General features: G+C 40.1%; 2 protein-coding genes across 6 annotated transcripts; one reads left to right on the top strand and one right to left on the bottom strand.

Annotated features, from left to right (window-relative positions):
* Window positions 1–579: 579 nt before the first annotated feature.
* On the bottom strand, window positions 580–6,760 carry LOC147050284 (calpain-2 catalytic subunit-like). Of its 2 annotated transcripts, XM_085922682.1 has the most exons (21): window positions 6,485–6,760; window positions 5,999–6,068; window positions 5,556–5,674; window positions 5,134–5,267; window positions 4,884–5,052; window positions 4,728–4,811; window positions 4,539–4,624; window positions 4,250–4,324; window positions 3,882–4,039; window positions 3,585–3,754; window positions 3,478–3,489; window positions 3,171–3,382; window positions 3,058–3,094; window positions 2,902–2,967; window positions 2,732–2,789; window positions 2,580–2,644; window positions 2,054–2,122; window positions 1,662–1,740; window positions 1,463–1,579; window positions 1,303–1,358; window positions 580–1,229 (listed from the first exon to the last, which is right to left on the bottom strand). In XM_085922682.1, exons 1-21 carry the CDS (start codon window positions 6,719–6,721, stop codon window positions 1,206–1,208), a joined length of 2,097 nt encoding a protein of 698 aa, XP_085778808.1. In that variant the 5' UTR covers window positions 6,722–6,760; the 3' UTR covers window positions 580–1,205. The 2 variants fall into 2 exon arrangements, with proteins under 2 accessions (XP_085778808.1, XP_085778807.1); XM_085922681.1 differs by having other exon boundaries at window positions 4,728–5,052.
* A 1,867-nt stretch (window positions 6,761–8,627) lies between these two features.
* Window positions 8,628–19,125, top strand: fam135a (family with sequence similarity 135 member A). Of its 4 annotated transcripts, XM_085922535.1 has the most exons (22): window positions 8,628–9,026; window positions 9,937–10,054; window positions 10,868–10,947; window positions 11,071–11,210; window positions 11,290–11,360; window positions 11,472–11,645; window positions 11,812–11,938; window positions 12,141–12,294; window positions 12,653–12,730; window positions 13,093–13,142; window positions 13,960–14,118; window positions 14,224–14,297; window positions 14,399–14,553; window positions 14,674–15,786; window positions 16,195–16,525; window positions 16,610–16,770; window positions 16,853–16,944; window positions 17,032–17,129; window positions 17,274–17,425; window positions 17,505–17,615; window positions 17,686–17,799; window positions 18,115–19,125. In XM_085922535.1, exons 2-22 carry the CDS (start codon window positions 9,978–9,980, stop codon window positions 18,318–18,320), a joined length of 3,717 nt encoding a protein of 1,238 aa, XP_085778661.1. In that variant the 5' UTR covers window positions 8,628–9,026; window positions 9,937–9,977; the 3' UTR covers window positions 18,321–19,125. The 4 variants fall into 4 exon arrangements, with proteins under 4 accessions (XP_085778661.1, XP_085778659.1, XP_085778658.1 ...); XM_085922533.1 differs by having other exon boundaries at window positions 8,629–9,026; window positions 9,940–10,054; window positions 14,674–16,525; XM_085922532.1 differs by having other exon boundaries at window positions 8,629–9,026; window positions 14,674–16,525.
* The last annotated feature ends 656 nt before the right edge of the window (window positions 19,126–19,781 follow it).

The following is a 19,781-nucleotide window of genomic DNA, read 5'->3' as shown; positions in this document are numbered from 1 at the left end:
AATTTTATTGACAAAACTGTGAAATGCAGGAAATGGGTATCAATGCATATTTCCAATTTTGTGCAGTCACAAGCAATTTAACATAGTAATGTAATCCTTATAAGAATTTTAGGGGATTGTCTAGCCTTGATTACAAATACAGAATAGTTCAATTGGGTAAGAGGGGACAGACTGCGGTGAGCAACAAAATTCTCAAAACTACAATTGAGAAAATCAGTCTGTTGCTTTATGTTTGAAAATAAAATTTGATGTCAATATGCAGGATTTGCAGTAATAATTTATTTGCGTTAGTTACAAAATTCTCAGACTGTATTAGAAATTTCAGATCACTGTCAAAACGATATAAGAGTGAGTAAAATTCAGAATTTTGTGAAAAAAATAGTCACCATTTTCTTAGCAATAAAGGCAAAATAAACTCCTCACCTATATTGTGGATAGCTCAGTTAAGGCAATCGAGCATTTTATTTGAAAATATATTTAGAAACTATTTACTCAGTCCTCCCATGTATTAATCAAGCCCCCATTTATCCCCAAAAACCAAAATTTGTTGAGTTGCTAACTGAGTATTAAACGTGAAGCTCCCAAAATATCTTTATTGAATCAACAGAATTGATGATGGATTATTTTGTAGAACAATCATTCCCATAACTGACAGATTAAGTTACACACCATATCCAAAGAAAAATGCATTCAAAACAGAGCAAATATTCATTTAAGGGAGGAGTTTGCATTAAAAGAAATCTTGTTCATACTTTAATTTGTCATATTTGTGAACTGTCCGTATAAAGCTGGGAGTAATGAATTATTTAATAACATGATCTGAAAAACTAAAACATTCCTTCCCATTTTGTACCTTCTGGTCAGAAACCACCGCACCTGACAAAGAACAACCAATGACACACGGAAGGTTTGACCAACAACGAGTCAATCATGTTGTGACAACCATGAACAATGAAATCAAGAATCAGTGAAATGATAATAATTCAACAAATGGACTCTGTTTGCACATCAATGATGGGAAACTCACTGAAGGTTAAACCTAAACTCTGTCGATCACAATTCACAATAACTGCGAACATGTACTCAGGCTTTAATAGTAAAGTAAGGCTACATGTAAATTTTGCATATGTTTCTTAAACTGCAAACTCCCCGTTTAAGTGATGATTGTTCTTTTCTTCTTCTTTTAAAGAGTATAAGCAGCTCCTCTATAACATGGACAATTCCAGCCACTGGGAAGAAAAACATAACGGCAAAGAAATGTTATTGTCAAGTAGAACTTGATATTTTCACTCCACCTCATACCTGCAAGTAAGTCAACTCGATAACACCAGAACCATTGTCTACGGACTGGAATGCATCTGTTGGGAAGAAAGGTTGCAATTATCTTTTGAAATTTGTTCATGCAGTACAAATCAAAAGTTTGGAAACAACCTTCACGTCAATGTTAGGTAGACAAACTCACTGAAAAGTGACTCCAAGCGGATAAGGCAGCACACAAAGTTGTCAAAGTCTATGGAGTAGTCTGGTTCCCTGTAGCGAGCAACGACAATCTGGTGCAACTGGTTGTTGAGAGAGAAACCTGCAAAAATTTCGACCAAATTTCAAATAAATAAATTTCTAGTGTCTAGTACTAGTCAAAACATCATCTGACATGCACTCACCAGCGTCTTCTACTGCTAACCGCATCTCAGAAGAGCTCATGCAGCCACTTTTATCTGCATCTTTTTCTTTGTAAATGTCCTAATGGGAGAAGCAAACTGCTCATTATCTCCAACCACCAATCCAACTAAATACGTCAAATAGTCACCAGCCACAGCATTAGTCGGCACAATAGAATTAAAGCCGTGATGAAAGAAATTAAATATTCGGTTTTAACCGACGCTACAAGTAGTGTAGTTTGTTGTGTCGAAAATGGACACAAAATTATCACACAGAATTTCGAATTGCTTCGAATGATGATGCAGTGTAGTTCCAGCATTATTCTTTTCAATAAGGTCCAATTTTAATTCATAATGCTGCAGCCAGTGAAAACCCGCCTTTAAGGGTTGTTTACCAAAAACTTTTCAATCTTGGTCCACAAAATCTTAAATTCCACCAGTCCTAGTTTGCCGCTTCCATCTTTCTTTGAAAGGATTGTTAAAGTTAATGCAAAATTCATTTAATGCAGACAATTTCACAACTAGTTGGGCGTTAAATTAACTACATCAACAAAAGCCTCATTACCTGGTGTCTTGCTAGTGACACCAGCAAGCTGTTTTTGCCCTGAACAAAACCATACTGGTCTGCTTATATATATATATATATATATATATCAAGTCTTTGAGCGCTAGTATTATCTTGGAACTGCCTTTATATATATATATATATATATAAAAATATATATATTTTTTCGGGCTATATTTTTATTTTTATTTATTTATTTATTTTTTTTTTTATTTTTTTGCAGGGTGGTTTATACTGTCTTTATCTTACACACAGATGTGGTGCTATGATTTCATATTTTTCTGTATCTGACTTCTAGGAGATGGAATCCAGAACCGCCTTATTGCAGTGTGTTGAAATTAAGGCTCAAAGGATACGTCAAGCAGATTGACCATGTTGCGACACGTGGTCAAACTGAACCCATCGGTTTTGATGTCCCCTCCTGAAAATAGAACAAGGATCAAGTTATTTGTAGATTAGATGGAGGTAACTTCTCATATTGAATTAGCTTGAGAATTTTTTCTCTTACGGTTTTTAACCACTTTGTTGAGGATTCTCTGCAGCTCAAATGCAGAAATCTCCACATCCTAAGAGTCAAATTCAAATGACACATTTAGACTTGAATTTATCCAGTGAGAGCGAAAAATAATTTTTCAATCAAGGACTTGAAGAGGAAACATTCAAGTATTGATGACTTACATGTCCGGCCAGCTGTCCAAACAGTTTCTTGAACCTGTCATCAATATCATCTTCATCGATGTCAATCTAAAAGAGTAAAAATTGAAGAGGAAAAAAAAATCTGGATGATTTGCCACTCCACCTTGCAGCATTCTAACCAAGCAAAAATGATTTTACCTGTTTAACATGGCAATCAACCGGATCGTCAATCTCACTGACAACAGACAAAGATCATTGCTTTACATCTTAATGAAATCACACTGCTCAATATTACACCTTGTAATACATACTGAAAATCCGCCGGTTTCTCGGAGAACACCCGTATATAAAAGTCTCCATTCTTGTTGGGCTCAAATGTGGAGGGAATGATAAGGTACTCCCCAGGGGGAAGGTGGTGACGGCTGGAGACTTCTCGGAGATTGATGAAGGTCTCAGAGCGTGCTGCTGAGCGGTTACGCAAGAAGAAATTTTTCTTCAGGTGCACTTGCCTGGCGCCATAATACTGGAAAAAAGTCACATGAGAATATGTCGACACATTGTGATGGGAAAATGGAACATCAATGCAGTAGATAGCGTGTTCCAGAGAAACACTCCCACCTCTTCAGGCAGCTGGAAAAAAAAAGACAAAAACAAATCCACAATAAGAAAAGAGGGTCGGTGATATGTAGCGTCTGGATTTAATTTGGATTTCCAGTCTCGTTCACCTCATACACGAGGAAGCCAATGGTCTCCATGTCCTCCCCCATTTTTCTCCTGCGACGCTTGTTCTTCTGCATCAATCCTATGATGAATGTGCAGCCTTCTTCTCCATCATAGGGGTCATCATCCACTTTGTCAAGTTTTATGACAAACTGAGGATTTGTCCAGAAGGTTTCTAAGCAAATGAAGAACAACAGCGTTTTGGCAGCAACTAACAAATTAAATTAAAAAAAAAAAAATTCTGACTTTCTGCATCATCAACAAATAAAAACAAATCAGGAAAAATAAGTTATCTCAAATACCAGGATAGTTTCTGCAGCCACCAGCAGAAGCTCCAGTTCTCCAGGTTTCTTCAAACTCTATCTCCGCCCACTTCCTGTACTCTGATGTTAGGGCATCAGGTGTGAGGTTGCAGATCTCTATACGAGAATATTCTCTCCGGAAGTCAGAAAATGACATCCTATTGGAGAGCAGTGAGAGGATGTGCACAAAAAGAATTCATTCTCGTGAAAGAAACAGGATAAACATTCCAAATCCACACTTCTTTTTTTTTTTTACTTTGATTTACTTGGCTCACGACCGTAATCAGCTATAAGGTCTTGCCTCTTTACTATTTTCAGATGTGTGTGTGTGTATATGTGTGTGTGCGACTGTCAGAGTGATCAATTACCAGAACTCCCCATCTTCCTGACGGTTAGTCAGCCTCTGGCGGTCATCATCGCTTACATATCTCCACTCAGAAGAACTACAAAAATAGATTTCATTCAAAGTTTGCAGGAGGGGAATCAGTGCTTTTCAATGAATCAACCCACATATAAGTTCCTACCTGGATACAAACAGGGCATGTATATAAATGAACACTACCGACCACACGCCATTGTGAGAGGTGAAGCCACTGGCGGCCATCTTACGTTGCTATCTGTTATTTAAAAATGACCTTACATTGATTTACTACTCACTTGTCACTCCAGGCTCCATTCCACTCCACCTGACCCCATGGATTTCTGATTCTGATCAGCTCCTCCATGCCTCCTCTGTACTCCACCTAATACAGAAATGAAACCATTTATCTAGTGTGTTTGCTATTTGATCAACTTTAGTTGTCTCTGTTGTCATGAGTATAAGCAATCCTGTGAGGCCGACTTTACCCGCTCAGCTGCTGTCACAGAGTAGGCGTGGCCCTTCACCAGCTTGCGATGTGTGATAGCTTCAGAGTCGGCTGCACTGGTGATCTGGGAGGAACAGAAGTGTCCGTAACTATAGCGACAAATCGTGACCAATTTAAGTATGAAGTTCAAACTTACATCAATGGAGCATCCTAGAAGGGAGCCTCTTTCCAGGGCCTTTCTTAAGATATTAAAGAGGTGAGGATCGGGGTTGGATAGGTCATGCCTCTCAGCAATGCCTCCAGTGAAGTCCTCGAACCCTTCGGTGGTGCTTCCTCCTGAGAGAGCCTCGTAGCATCCATTTAACCTGTAGCAGCAAACGGAAGGAGGTGTAGAAGAATTCAGAAGCAACCCAGACACAGATATGCATCAGATGCTTCAGTCATACTTGGCGTAGGCCTTCTCCAGCAGGGCACTCCAAAATTCTGATCCATCCTCTGAGTGAAGAAACAGCAGTTCTCCATCTCTGGTGGGTAAGCGGTCATCGACCACCACGTCCACCCAGTCACCAAACTGCCAGAACTAAATATGCAAGAGGAAGTGGTGTAGCTGATTGACTATAACGTGCAAATTCAGTTCTAGTTAGTCATGTGCAAATTCAAACCAGATTCTTTCAAATTCTCTTGGGTGGCTAGCTCAGGTTATACCACACTGGGATCGTCACTTAAGGTGGACAAACAGGCTCGCCCACTCTGAACACCATTTTGGGACTGTTCCTTGCTCCACGTCTTTGCTTCACATGATTTTCTGTGTGTGTGTGTGTGTGTGTGTTTATGTGTGTGTTCAGTGTATATATATATATAAATATACCTCAAAATGAAAGATTCCAGCATAGTCCTCATCAAAACTTTGGTCATGCGGTACAACGCGGGACAAAATCTGCTTGTTGAGTGTCAAGGACGCAATAGCCGCCAGGAGCCAGCAGTCACCTGACCACAAATTTGATTGTTTTACTAGAAAGCAAGAGCCATTGAAAATGATGCTTCATGTAGTACATATATACTATGTTATAGTTAAACCACAGTAACTGCCTTGTCTTGTCTTGTCTGTTACCTAAAGTGCTCACCACTGAGCCCTACCTATGTTTGGTCCAGACAGGGTGTAGACAAAAAGATCCTTGACAAACCAGCTCAACATATTTTGTACAAAGACTGCGCGTTTACTATCTTAAGGCAATGACCAGAGGAGTAAAAGCCATCATTTACAAGTATGCAAAGTATTTATTTTTTTTTTTTTAAAAGTGCATGTCTCACCAAGTGCTCCCTGACAAATGTCAGTCCTGGTGGCATCTCTCAGAATGAATTTGGGATTAGAAACAATTTCCTAAGAATAAAAACATTTGTCATTAATGAGTGAAACATGTAAACAGTACAGTAATTATTATTTTTATTTTTTTTTAGTTTAGACACAGAGGAAAATGTACATTTTCTGGGCACACCTACCGCTGCAACATGATTTTAGACAAACAAACACAATACAACAAGGACTAGAAGGAACTAAGCAAACAAGCAAGACATAAAGGAAAACCTGAGCAAGATGCAATGAGTATGCACAGGGGACAGGTTAACAAGCAAAGGTGGAAACGCCCCAAGATATATAACACGCAAAACCACAAAAATCCAAAACAACTTAAATGATATAGAAATGCAACAGTATTGCTCTTTAAACTACAAATTGTCAAGCCCTACAAATTCAGAAAACATGCAACTGAGTATTTGCATCATCACTGCTGTACCCACCGTAGGTCTCAACCACCTGATGCCTCGAACTTTATAGGAACCGGGTCCAAGTTCATTGAAGCCCAAAGATGCTGGAAGTGGCTCAAAGGTTTCATCCTCAAATAGGCATCCTCTTTCCAGGCAGCTTCGCTTCAAAGCCTCATAGTCCTGGTTCAGGTATGGCACTGCTTTATCGTTAGTTCCGATGCTATGCAATTTGTCTCGGTTGTGCTTAAGCTTTTGTACAATGCCAGACATTTTCAGTGTCTTCTCAGTGGCCCGTGCTGTCTGGTACTCTTGACTTAATGTCTGTGATGTGTTGCTACACAACAATGTTGACTCAGGTGAGGCCACGCCTTGTTTCTCATGCCACAGGGCTGTTTAACTACGTGGCATTTGTAAGAACGTCAAAATAAAATACATAAGCAGGAAAGTTCCTGAGTCAGTATTATTAAGTGGTGGTTTATTACTGCCCCCTAATTTAGACATTTAAAACACATTTGCATAGCTTTGTGATATTGGAGTCTTCAATTAAATAGCGGCCACTCTGTTGGGGGTCAAAATGTAGTCCAAAATGTTTATTTAAATCTTCCGTTTTTTCCCCATCTCACAAATACATTGACACTCTCAATCATTTTCAAAATATCATTGTTTCCCTAAAAAACAACACACGTTCCTTGCTCGCTAGTAGATTACCAGGCACGTCCGTTGCAGAAAAAACATGACAAAACAATTCAAGAGAAATTAATTTGTACAACAATATACACATAGTGACAACCAACTCACACATGCAGGCGTACTACCTGATGTATATCCTCCTCAGTTTTAAACATTTCTGATTGAGAAAAAAAACAGATTAAGAATGCTTAAATGATGACCTTGCCATATCACGGAATTTTGAGAACGACTAAGATGAATGTGTATTTGCATGCTTACTGAATAGCATTTCCACTTTAATGAGACAGCCAACAATGCTGCCATAGTCGATTGCATAGTGAACATCATCATTGCAATCGAGCAACAATGGCCTGCAGTATAGCACTGTTGACGTAAAAACCTGTGAACAAACATCACTTGTCATTATTTTTTCAAAGGTACTGAGGTCATTGTCAACGCTTAGGGATTACTTGAGATCCTACAGGGTGTCGCATAAAACCGGCATTAAGTTTCATAGCCTCTCCCATGCTTGCTTTGTTCTTGTGGCGAGTGAATGAAGTTGACACGCTCCACCCCAGTCTGACCGGATTATCCAGTTTGCTGTTAACTGCTCCACAGCACAAATGAGTCAGAACACTGTTGATCCCATCAAATGAAGGGTAAAATAGCATAGATCCACCCACAAACACATTAAAAAGGGGTGTGGTGCCTATTTTTAAGTCAGTCAAAATGAGAAAAAAGTGGTATGGGAATCCGATTAGAGATGGCGACCAGTAAGTAACAGCAAGGTGTGACCTTGGATTTACTACATCAATGGCATGGAAACATTCAGTCCATTCAATAGTACAGATTAGGGATGGGAAGTGATACGATACACATCTCAATACACTGCCAACGATTCGATGCATTCACGATTCATGGAATTGCCAATGATAAGATGCGATACGATTCTCCCATCTTCTGCGATCTACGATTTAATTTCAAAACAATCCGATCCAGTGCGATACGATACGATGCAACTGCATTTTACAGGTCGTATCAATTTTCCGATGCATATCGGCGAATCTTCCCAACCCTAGTACAGATAGTTTATTTGGTTTTATTGCGTATATTCAAATATTACAAATAATACAATGCCTCCTGTTTGTTTTCAGACTAAAGTCCTTGCATAAAACTATTTGCAGATGAAATTGAAGGAGCAGAATAAACAGAGAGAGAAAAAAAGCCATTCGGAAAGAAGTGAAAAGAAACTGTTTATTAGCTCTCACCTCTTTAATGAAAAGTAATTATATGCATATATATATATAGGTAATATACATGCATGTATACATTTCTATTCACAAGCAAAAATATCTATTGTATACTCCTATACACAAGGCATCAGTATACATATCCATGGCTACATACATACATTCGCACGCGCGCGCGCACACGCACACACACACACACACACACACACACACACACACACACACACACACACACACACACACACACACACTCACACGGCAGCAGTTTGCACTGAAAGATTAAATAACATAAAGATCAATTTGATTTTTTTTGTTTATTTTTAATTCAACCTCAAATAAACTCTTGCAGTCTCGGTTTGATAGAAACTTGCTCCAGTGCTGCATCGACTGCACCTCTAGCGTGTGTGCGCATGAACGCACGCTCGTAAATGGGCTACGCTACTGACAGCCGTTCAGATTGTGCTCGGACTATTCACAATCTGAAGAGTAAATGGCCAATCTGTCATTTAAAGAGCGGCTCTCTTCTCAGTTTTTTCAGGTGGGCGAGTCATTGAGCTACTAAGAAGACTATTCCGCTTGGACGTGGGAGAGGAAAACAATATAGCAGAAAAGGAATACGTTGGTTAGCTAGCTAATGTTAGCTTGCCAGTGCAATGGTGAGTGAGCTTTTAGCTTCTGTGTAAGCTAATTTTATTTTGCTAGCTTCTATATTGCTACTTGTCAGTGCAACGCAGACTGACACTAGCGATTGTTACGCCGGTATCAGCTATTTGACGTTTGTGTGCGCTGTTGCGAGATGATTTGTTGACCCCACTTGACATGTTGTGGGCCCTCAAGCGAATCCTTAGCAAGAGTCACTCCCCACTTGAAACAGCAAGACACCATTGCTGAGTTTTGGAGTCTGCCAGTTCGGGACTAGTAGTCTCTAACCTACTAGTGCCGCACTTTACGATGCAGTTACACCTCTAAGGTTTTCTTTATGGGTAACAAATTGAGACAAGTCTGCTTAAATACAATAAGCTTAATGTTGAACTTAACCTGCAGAGCTATTTTCGCCAACTGTCCTACTTTCGTGCGTGTTACAATTTAAAAATACACAAGCTAAGCACATTTATTTATACTGTATATCCGAGTGGTCGGAAATGTTTTGAACAAGTCATGCATTGGCGGAAACAGCCAGTCAACAATCTGTTTATTTTCTGATTTGCATCATATTTGTAAAATACTGTCGTTCATTTTAATAATTCATTCTAAATGTTTTATGTTATTATTGAAATTGATCTGGTTAAATATCATATTTAATTGTTATTAATAATTGTAATTATTATTAACGAATCGATCAATTACTAAGTAAATATAAACTATGCAGGTACTGCATATGGTCATCGCCTTCCTAAGGCATAAAAAAGATGAATCAGATTGTGAGTATATAATATTTATTAATCATTTAGGGGGTAATGCTATGACCCTTGGACGGGAACGATGCTAAAGCTGTTCATCAATCAACTCTCGCTTATTTGACACTTCTCTTTGTAATAAGTATTATATGTATCTGTTTTTTCTTAGCAGGCCTTTGTATGTGTCCCAGATGATGTGTAGAAACCACCATGACTGAAGTTCAGGCCACGGTGGAGTTCTCAGTGGAGCTCCACAAGTTTTACAATGTGGACCTGTTCCAAAGAGGGTGAGTTATACTTGATCGTGTCAAACTTTGGGGTCTCAGCAAGCTAATTCTATTGGTGCAGTCACCATGGGTCAAGGGATATGCCAAAGGTCATGGCACAGACATTGGTTCAGTTCACATTGGGTGTAGTGATAAGTGAATGAAATGTTGGATGAAGTTTAGGTTTTGTGTAGAGGAACAGCTTTAATCCCTTTTAAAATTAAATATCAGCAACTTATTAGGAACAGATCAAATCAATAATTTGTCTTTTCCGGGACCAAATCATACAGACAAGTGCAATACTAACAGTTTGAACATGGAAAATTATTGTGCAATAAAAAGTACACTCTTTTTGTGCTAAACAAGTCATTCTTATTTGCATATTTAAATGAGTCGTAAGTTTTACTTTCTGCCAGAAGCGCAAAATACTGTACCTAGTCATGATGTGCATTGGCCAGAAGCTAAACTGCACTGTTTTTTGGATGGATGAGGCACGTAAATAAAGTGTGAGGCTGTTCCACCTTGTGTCTCTTGCCATTCCTCTATATGTGATTGGCATATTTTATTTATTTGTAGGTAATTTTGAACTGCGGCAAAACAAAACCCTGCCTCGTCTCAGCATTACATGAAACAGTTCAGTCCTAATACATGAGTGACTGCAAAAAGAAAGTGCTTATTATTTATTCAGAAAGGGTTTGTTGTCATTTTACAAATCAAGCCACTGGGAGGTAGTGGTGGTTTATTCATGTATTAGTGTCACTCGGGACTACACAAATATTCTGAAAGTTGTGTCACATTCGTGTTTGTGTTTTTCTTTAATATTTTAATTTTCAGGTTCTACCAGATTCGTGCCAGCCTGAAGATTCCACCTCGGGTGCCGCATAAAATTGAAGCCAGTCTTCTTCACCCAAGCGGTAATTACACTATATTTGTGAGGATGTTGAAAATGTTTTCATGCACCTGGTTTTACGTAGTTAGGATTATAAAGAGGACATTCATGTGCATCACTGGGTCCACAAATTGTCTTCTTTGTCTAGGCTCTGATCTCGCATTTCCCGCTTCAGTCCAAGATGATGTCATCTCCAGCAAAACCTTTCAGATTCTGTACAAGAATGAAGAGGTTGTCGTCAACGATGTGCTCATCTTTAAAGTCATGTTGCTTCTGGATGAGAAGAAGGTTTTTGGTTTTAACTGTACTTTTGTGGGCATATTGTATTGCATGCTTTTAACTGTTCTCTAAAAACATTCTAAAACAGGTGGAGGATTTCCTCTCTGATTTAGATTTCCAGCTCCTGTTAGATTTGTATTTCACTGATGGTGATTACACGTAAGTGTTGCTTGCTTTCTCACATTTTAGTGGTATTCTCAAAGTATTCTTATGTGAGTGTGATAAAGCTAATGAATTGGGGTTTTTTTTTTATTTGTTTCATATCTACAGTCCAGATGAGCCAAGCTCATTACAGAATATCAGCAGCCGCACACTCCGTTTGCACTTTAACCTTCAGCGAGGCATCCACCAGCACATTAACGTCATGTTTGACTACTTCCACCTTTCGGTCATGTCCGTCGCTATTCACGCCTCCCTTGTGGCGCTACATCAACCACTTATCAGGTAAAACCGCTTCATACCTCAGCAAAGTTTTCCAGTCACATTTTGGCAAACCTCGTATTTGCCTTTTATTGCTACACAAAGAACTTCATACTTTACACTTCCAATTCACAGATTTTACAATAACACATGTTGAATTACGTATACTTACAAATAATTTTCTGCCTAGTTTTCCTCGGCCAGTGAAGACAACATGGCTTAATCGCAATGCCCCGGCTCAGAGCAAGGACTCAGTTATCCCGCCTCTAGAGAATGTGGTGTTTGGCAGCAGTTATGTCAAGCAGGTGTCAGCAGATGTAAGTTATCACACTAGTTCAATATTAAATTGAGTTTTGTTATTCACAGTAATATTGGAATCATACTTCATGTAAGACTTGAACAGAAAAACTCATTTTGAAATATTGGGAGTACTGGAATACTAAATTTTCTTACAATTTTATAATAATGTAAAAAAAAAAAAAAAAAAGGCATTTGTCTTCTCTCTTCTTAATCCCTCAGGGCAGGTCATTCCTGGTATCCGACCACTGCGTGCAGCATGCCCTCACCCTCCACCATAACATGTGCTCCAGTCTCTTACTTGCCTACCAGGGCCTGTTTGACTACTTCACCAATGTCACGAAGGACCTGCCATCTTCCCATCGTATGGAATTAGGTAAACAGCATCCTTGTTCATTCATTCATTCAAAGCAAAGTGTACATGCAATGGAATGCATGCTTGTCATTATCATTGATATCTCTGAAGCATTACACGCAAGTTATATTTCATATTCTCATGTCATTTCATCTGAATGAAAATGTTGGACCCATCAAAGAATTTCCAAATTAATTTGCAATGACTACATCTGTTAGTCCCACACACCAAATCCTAATCATTAAAATGCCCAGGAGCAACTCAATATTATGTTAATGACTCACCAAAACTAATATGCACCGGTGGACAAATACTAAACCATCCCAAAAGGACAAATTAATAAAAAGGTTAAACATGACTATATGTGGAATCCTACTAGCCAAGCCCAGCATGCAAGTCCTATATGAGCGAGTACTAAGAAGACCCTATCCTCGAAGTCAAAGACACGTCTACATAGGTATGTCCTGCCCCTTACTATGCATACCTCGAATCAGCCTGCCTTTCTCTCCTTTTTCCCCTCTTCACTCCACTTATCTTGTATCTATACAAAAAAATGGCACACTCCTATTGCGAGCAGATGCAACGAAACTGCTGCCAACTTTTTCCTCCCTGTCTCTGTTGCACACTTTTGAAGTCGTGGTAGTAGCCACCGACTTGAATAACGGTCATTCTTTTCTGATCTTATCGTCTTGTCCTAGAATAATGAATACTTTCTCCACACGAGTACTAACACTGCACTGTTGTTCAGTCTTTCCATGTAGTCATCAGGTAAACTACTCAAGTAAATCACAGGAGCAACACTGTTCTCTTTCTTTTCAGAAAAACATGACTTGGAGGCCCGTCTCACTGAGTTATGTGAACAAGTGAAGGTAGGACCTGTTGAATAATACAGCAATGCAAACATGTTCCTCTCTCTAATAATGTAATGTTCAAAGGAGACTGGCATGCCATCCATCAAAGTTGTTTTAGGACGATAGACTGAAAGTAATGTTTATTTTACAACATGAACTATTTGCTTCACTTTGTAGGTTATCTATGTTTCTATTACCATTTTATAATCTTTATGTTCCTTTTTTTAACATTATGTAATAAGTACAATCCGTTTTTAACACTTTATGGATATCCATTTATTCTTTCATTCATCTTCTGTACCGCTTTATCCTCACGAGCTTGCGGGCATGCAGCAGCTTTTCTCAGCATTATTTGGGCAGTAGGCGGGGGATGCCCTTAACTGGTCACCAATCACAGAGCAAACCTAGATCAAACATTTACACTCATAATCACACCTACACACAATTAATGGTAAATGGGCCTCTTTGGAATGTAGGAGAAAACCAGAGTACCCAGAAAAAAAAAAAGTCAGGCACAGGGGGAACACGCAAAAACCACATAGAAAGGCTGGAGCCAGAATTGAACCCTGCACCTCTGAACTGTGAGGTGGACGTGCTAACCAGTGCACCAACATACTGACTGATATCCAATTCATCAAAAACAAAATACTGTACACTAACTAGGTTTTAGAGCCAGAGTGAACTTAACTTATAGGTAATAACATGCATTTTACTTTTAAAAGAATTATTGGGATTTTTTTCAAGTATCTCAGTGGAAAATGTCTCTGCAAGTGTTTCTACTCTACCGCTTAATACTCACGAGAGCCCTCTGCTGGTGTCTCCTCCTTCAAACTAGCAAAAAGCAGAGTCCCCTGACGAGTTGGCAGAACTGGTTAACATGAATCTTGCCCAGCTCTGCTCTCTGTTGATGGCTCTATGGGGACAGTTTCTCGAGATTGTCTCCCTGCAGGAGCAAGTTGCTGCACTTCTCGCTGTGGAGCACCACACACTAAGAGTGAGTTCAAACATGTACTCGTTCAAACATGTAATCCTGGAATAACAAGCATTTCTGTCTCATCAAGCAAACTTAATCTTGACCATGTTCCTGCTGTTACTTCAGGTGAGGCGATTTGCAGAGGCCTTCTTCTGTCTCGAACATCCAAGACAATCTGCTTTGGCCTATCAGGAGCTATAGTATGTTACCGTCTACTGTGAAAACGTACTTTTGGTAAGATGATAGTGTACTCGCAGGTGTTGAATGAGTTATTTTCTTCTTTCCTCCCTCCCTCTGTCAGTGCCCACAGTCACCAGCAGATGACTAATGCCATCAAAGGTTCCAGCTACTTTCTTGCTCTGCCTCCACTTCCAGTGGAATGTGCAGATTTGGACGGCGACATTAGCTCTCTTCCGATAATATTTGAGGATCGCTACCTCGATAGTATCACTGAAGGTCAGTGGCAAACATTAGTGCTTTAAATGTACTTTTCTTAGGATCACATAATAATTTTAAGTAACACTTGTGTTTTTTTGTTTCTGTCTTTATCATGGTCATCCTGGTTGGATTTTGAAGATCGCGACGGACCCTGGATGGGCATGCACAACACACGGTCTACGTCAGTGCCAAGTAAATCAGATAAATCTAGTTCTAAGGACTGCACTGCAGGGGCCAGTCTTCTACCACCGGATTCTCAATGCTCTTCTGTGACTAAAACCTGGTCTGACAGCTTTGAGCCACCTCCGAAATCCAAAGGAAAATCTGTCAAACTGAAGAAGAATTCAAAGATTGAGAATCCAAAGAAGCTGATTAGACATGGCTCCAAGGACTCAGTGATTTTGGTGGGTTATAAGAATCTCAAAGCTCCTTTTGCTGACCCTAACACCAAGCATAAGGAAGGGGGTGCTCCCCTGAACTCAGCGGAGGACCAAGATGCCTTGCAGGTGGACTCGATTAGTTGTTTAAGGACTAATGATGATTCCGTCTCTGACCCCGGTGCCTCGTTGTCACATTTTGTTAAGACTGTGGTTGAGTCCGTCTCTGATGACAATAGAACTTATACTGCTGCTTGTCATCAGACAGACACCGGAACTGGCGCTATGTGCCAACAACCTCCTAACAAAGATGACCAAGTCGATCGTAGTAACCAAAAGCCGCTGCAGTGGTTTGCTGGACCTAAGCAAATTGATGTTAAACCAAGTCTCAAAAACGAAGGCGGAAAAGTTACAGTTATTACACCGTGTCGGACTGATAGTTCTAATGACAGCAATATTCCAGAGATTACCCAGACAGAATGTTACTCTAACCAGTCTGTGGTGGAGACGACACAACATTGCCAGCATCCCTGTCTGGTCTCAGTACAAGTAAAGAGTGATTGTATCAGGCTGCCCGATGGAGCAGCCCCGAGTGCCTCTTCCCGCCTCTCAGACTCCGGCATTGAGAGTGAGCCCAGCTCTTTTGCAGCTCATCTTGTTTCAGGGTCTCAGGGACTCAGTGTGGTTGACTCAACAATGGCTGGCCCACAGCCAGAGAAGACGACAGTGAGTTCTGCTCTCAGGCCTGCACAGCCAAGTGTAGTGCAAGAGCGCTCGGAGGCAGCAGAGTCTCTTCAGCCAGAAGATAGCCGTGCTGCCAGAGGGGTTCAGTCATCGCTCACTTCTATCAATTCCTTGCCTTCAGACGATGAAGGTGAATATTCAAGTGGAGCTGACGTATTTTGCAGAAGTATTGTGGTACAGGAGCAGAGTGTTGTGTTTTCTGGGGAGCACACAAACAAACCCGCCGTTGATGCGGCCTGTCCCTCAGATTCCGCAAGCGTAGATTCCCAGCTACTAAAATCTTCCTGTGATTTTGAAATAGACCCCAACATTATTGGGAGTCCCGAGGGCAGACTGGAGGAGGAATCTGGTCTCGAGACCTTCAAAGAGTCTCGGAGTGAACCCCAAACTGCATGCCACTCAAGTAACTCCGCCACTAGTAGCACTGACCTGGTAAAACGTGGCATGGTAGAGAATTATTTTGGCTCAACTTCCAGCACAGATGTATCTGAGATAAGCCCTATAGAAACCTCCGCTATCACTCTGGGAATCCAAACAGGTCCTCAAGTTGAGGAGGATGAAGATGAAGGTGAGCACGAAATGATCGAGAATGGCTACTACGAGGAAGGAGACGCCTATACCTTTGTCAATGGGGTTGCCGATGAGGAGCAAACTGGTGCTGGGAGCGCAGCTGCTCAGGAGACGCAAGTTCTGTTCGAACAGCTCGTCATCGGCCACACCTACGAAAAGCAGGATTCTTCAAAAGCTCCTGACTGCTCCACCGTCGCCTCTGGTAGTACTGGGCAGAGGGCACGGAGGCATCATCCTTCTTTCTCCATGTCTTGTAATCTCAAGTGGTATGAATGCGTACCTGCACCGCAGATGAAGGAGTGAGTTGTCATCTTGACATTCACACATTACCGTTAGGCACGCATAAGAACAAAGCATTCATCGATTCAATTGTGATCATGTAGATTCATCAAGGCCAAGGAAGAAATGAAGCAATTGAAGCTTCCGGGCATCTTGTACAGCGAAGTTCCAGAGCTGGCGTCCACAGTACCCTACTTCAGCTTGGAGGAAGAGGAAAGCTGCGACGAGGGCATACATCTTATTGTTTGTGTGCATGGCCTGGACGGTAAGGCTTCACAGCATGCCCCCCCCCCCCCCCCACGCATTATATTCCATACGTGATGAGGTTGTTCCCCAAATTGCTGCAGGCAATAGTGCAGACCTGAGACTAGTGAAGACTTATCTGGAGCTTGGGCTCCCCGGTGCTCGTATAGACTTCCTTATGTCCGAGAGAAACCAGGTGATCTCTCCTGAACATTGTTTCATGATATTTTTTTTTTTTTTAGTGTGCAGTCAGCCTTATCATAACTTTTATTTTTCCACGCAGAATGACACCTTCGCAGACTTTGAGTCAATGACAGACAGGCTGTTGGATGAAATAATTCAGTATATTCAGCTTTACAACCTTACTCTTTCAAAAATAAGGTAATTGTAACGTTTTCAATTTGAATTTTCAATTCGTATTTATTTATTGCACAATACTTGTTTTTATTCATTTCACTAGGCACAGCTTGTATGTTCACTACACTGAATTCTATACATACCTTAACCTCTTACTTTTCTTTACAGTTTTGTGGGTCACTCGCTGGGGAATTTGATAGTTCGCTCTGTACTGACCAGGCCCAGGTTTAAATGTTACCTGAGTAGGTTACACACCTTCCTTTCACTCTCTGGTCCTCATTTGGGCACACTATACAACAGTTCAGCATTGGTCAACACTGGTAGGTGTTGGGTCATGTCAGAGATTCGAATAATGGTGATAGCAAGCGGGATGTTGTTTAACAACTTGTTTTTTTCTAGGCCTTTGGTTCATGCAAAAGTGGAAGAAGTCTGGGTCATTGCTGCAGCTGACTTGCCGTGACCATTCAGATCCTCGACAGACTTTTCTCTATAAGCTCAGCAAGAAATCTGGTTCGTGGTGCCTTTTTTTGCTTATTTTGCTTTTTAGCTACAAGTACCTCCAATGATCTTTTGTCTGCAGGTCTGCAGTTCTTCAAGAATGTGGTTCTGGTGGGTTCACTGCAGGATCGCTACGTCCCCTATCATTCTGCTCGGATAGAGATGTGCAAAACGGCATTAAAAGATAAACAAACCGGTAGGATACCTCAGTATTAAACTGCTGAGACGACCTTGTTCTGTTGCTCATGTTCCGCATTTTTGTAAACATTCATTTCCATGCATTCTGTGTCTGCGAGCTATCTTGGCAGCATTTCTTTCATTAATTATATTAAAGTGGAGAAGAGTCAGCCAGATAAGCAATATGAACAGCTCATTAAAGATTTGAACCTGTTCAGTGTTTATTTTTAATTTTTGTAATAGACTCTGGACAGATGTCAGACCTTTCGCTGTCCTGTTGTTAACCCTTGAGTTATTTGACATGACGGAAATGTTTCCAACATGGCGTTACCAGGTCCCGTGTATGCTGAGATGATTGAAAATCTGCTGCTGCCAGTACTTCAGAACAAAGACTGCAACCTCGTCCGATATGATGTCATCCACGCGCTTCCCAACACAGCCAATTCTCTCATCGGTCGGGCTGCCCACATCGCTGTTCTCGATTCAGAGATCTTCCTGGAGAAGTTCTTCCTCGTTGCCGCTCTCAAGTTCTTTCAGTAGAACTGCATGAGGGAAAAGAGAACGTGGAGCTAATACCTCACTTCATTTGAATTTTACTCCAGTAACCATTGTTGGACTACTTATATATGCTTTTTAATGAACCAAGACATGCATCCTAATTCTTTTTTTCTCTCTCTGTTCACAGTTATAATGGAGTTTGGTTTTATTTTTCTACTGCCAATTATGTGTTTGTGACATTTCTGCCAAGTTTTCATTCTTCTTTTCATTGTTATTTATGTATGTTCCTATCCAACTGTATATTTGATTCATTTTAGCTGTTGAAATGAAACTAGAGCTGCTATATTGTTCAAATGGAAAGTCTGCACATAGTCCCCATTTGAAAACCAGTTTTTAGAGACCTTGCATTCATTTGCACCACAACTACATTTTACAAGCTTTTGTACAGAAAAGTCATTTGTACAGGTTGCTTTTGTATTGACTATTTTCCATCCTTTTTTAAAAGAAATGTTTGGATTTGAAATAGCAATGTTATGCTCAAACTTTGAAGCTTTTCATTTGTTTTTAATTCTTTATGCAGCATTGTGCACATTTGCCAACACGGTGTTGGAGAAAATAAAACTAAAGCATAACATTTTCTCACAGGGAGCTCATTGTTGAACAAAAGCACATTTGGTTTATCTCACCTGTTTATTGAGAACGTATTGCAAGTATTTGGTTGGTGACATTGGGTGATTGTGTCAACTGGAAAGCATTGTTTGGACTAAAACATGTTTTATTGGTAAATGTTTCTATTATTGTACCATTAAAATTGACTATATAAAACTTAATTTCTGATTTAACATCACTGAAAGTATGTTGTTGCTTTTATGTACAGATGTCAAATCCCTCAGTAGATGGCAGTGTTTTTTAACCAAAGCTTTCTGGCAAATTAGTATTTCACAGCACATGTATTGCATAAGCAAAGATTTATGGTGGAAATATGTTGAGTGAAGTTCATCAAAAGATCTAATTATAGTGGTGGACATACTGTGGTCAGGAACCGCTCCACGCCCTTTCCATCCCCAGGGCAACGTTTGATGGCAACATTGAAAATACTTTAAAATGTACTTTCCAAAGAAATACCCCGCTAAGTAAAACCAAAAAATCCAACTGGATAATTCACACTATAAATTTCAAACTGATAATTAGAAATTCATTAGATTAATGTCTAATTGTAGTTCTAAATAGGACCCCCCCCCCCCCCCCCCCCCTCACATCCAAGTCAGGTTGCTCCTAAACATCCCATACATGAGGTAAATGTTTAATATATTAATTCAATAAAATTGTATTTTTATCCATGTATACACTTTAAAAATTGTGACTTTTCCTCCGGTGTGTTTTATGGGGGTTAAAACAAATGCCACAGGTAATTTTCTTCAAATAACATCTGAACTTAAAACAGCAAAACAGTGTAGCGCCCCTTAAATCTGTACAATGGTACAGTCCAAATCTGCCCCTTTT

This window comes from Syngnathus leptorhynchus, chromosome 10, assembly GCF_054491065.1.
Source record: "Syngnathus leptorhynchus isolate UIUO chromosome 10, UIUO_Slep, whole genome shotgun sequence".
In the NCBI taxonomy this organism is placed as follows: Eukaryota; Metazoa; Chordata; class Actinopteri; order Syngnathiformes; family Syngnathidae; genus Syngnathus; species Syngnathus leptorhynchus.
Note: the sequence above shows the minus strand (reverse complement) of the source record. Positions and strands in the feature narration are given on the sequence as shown.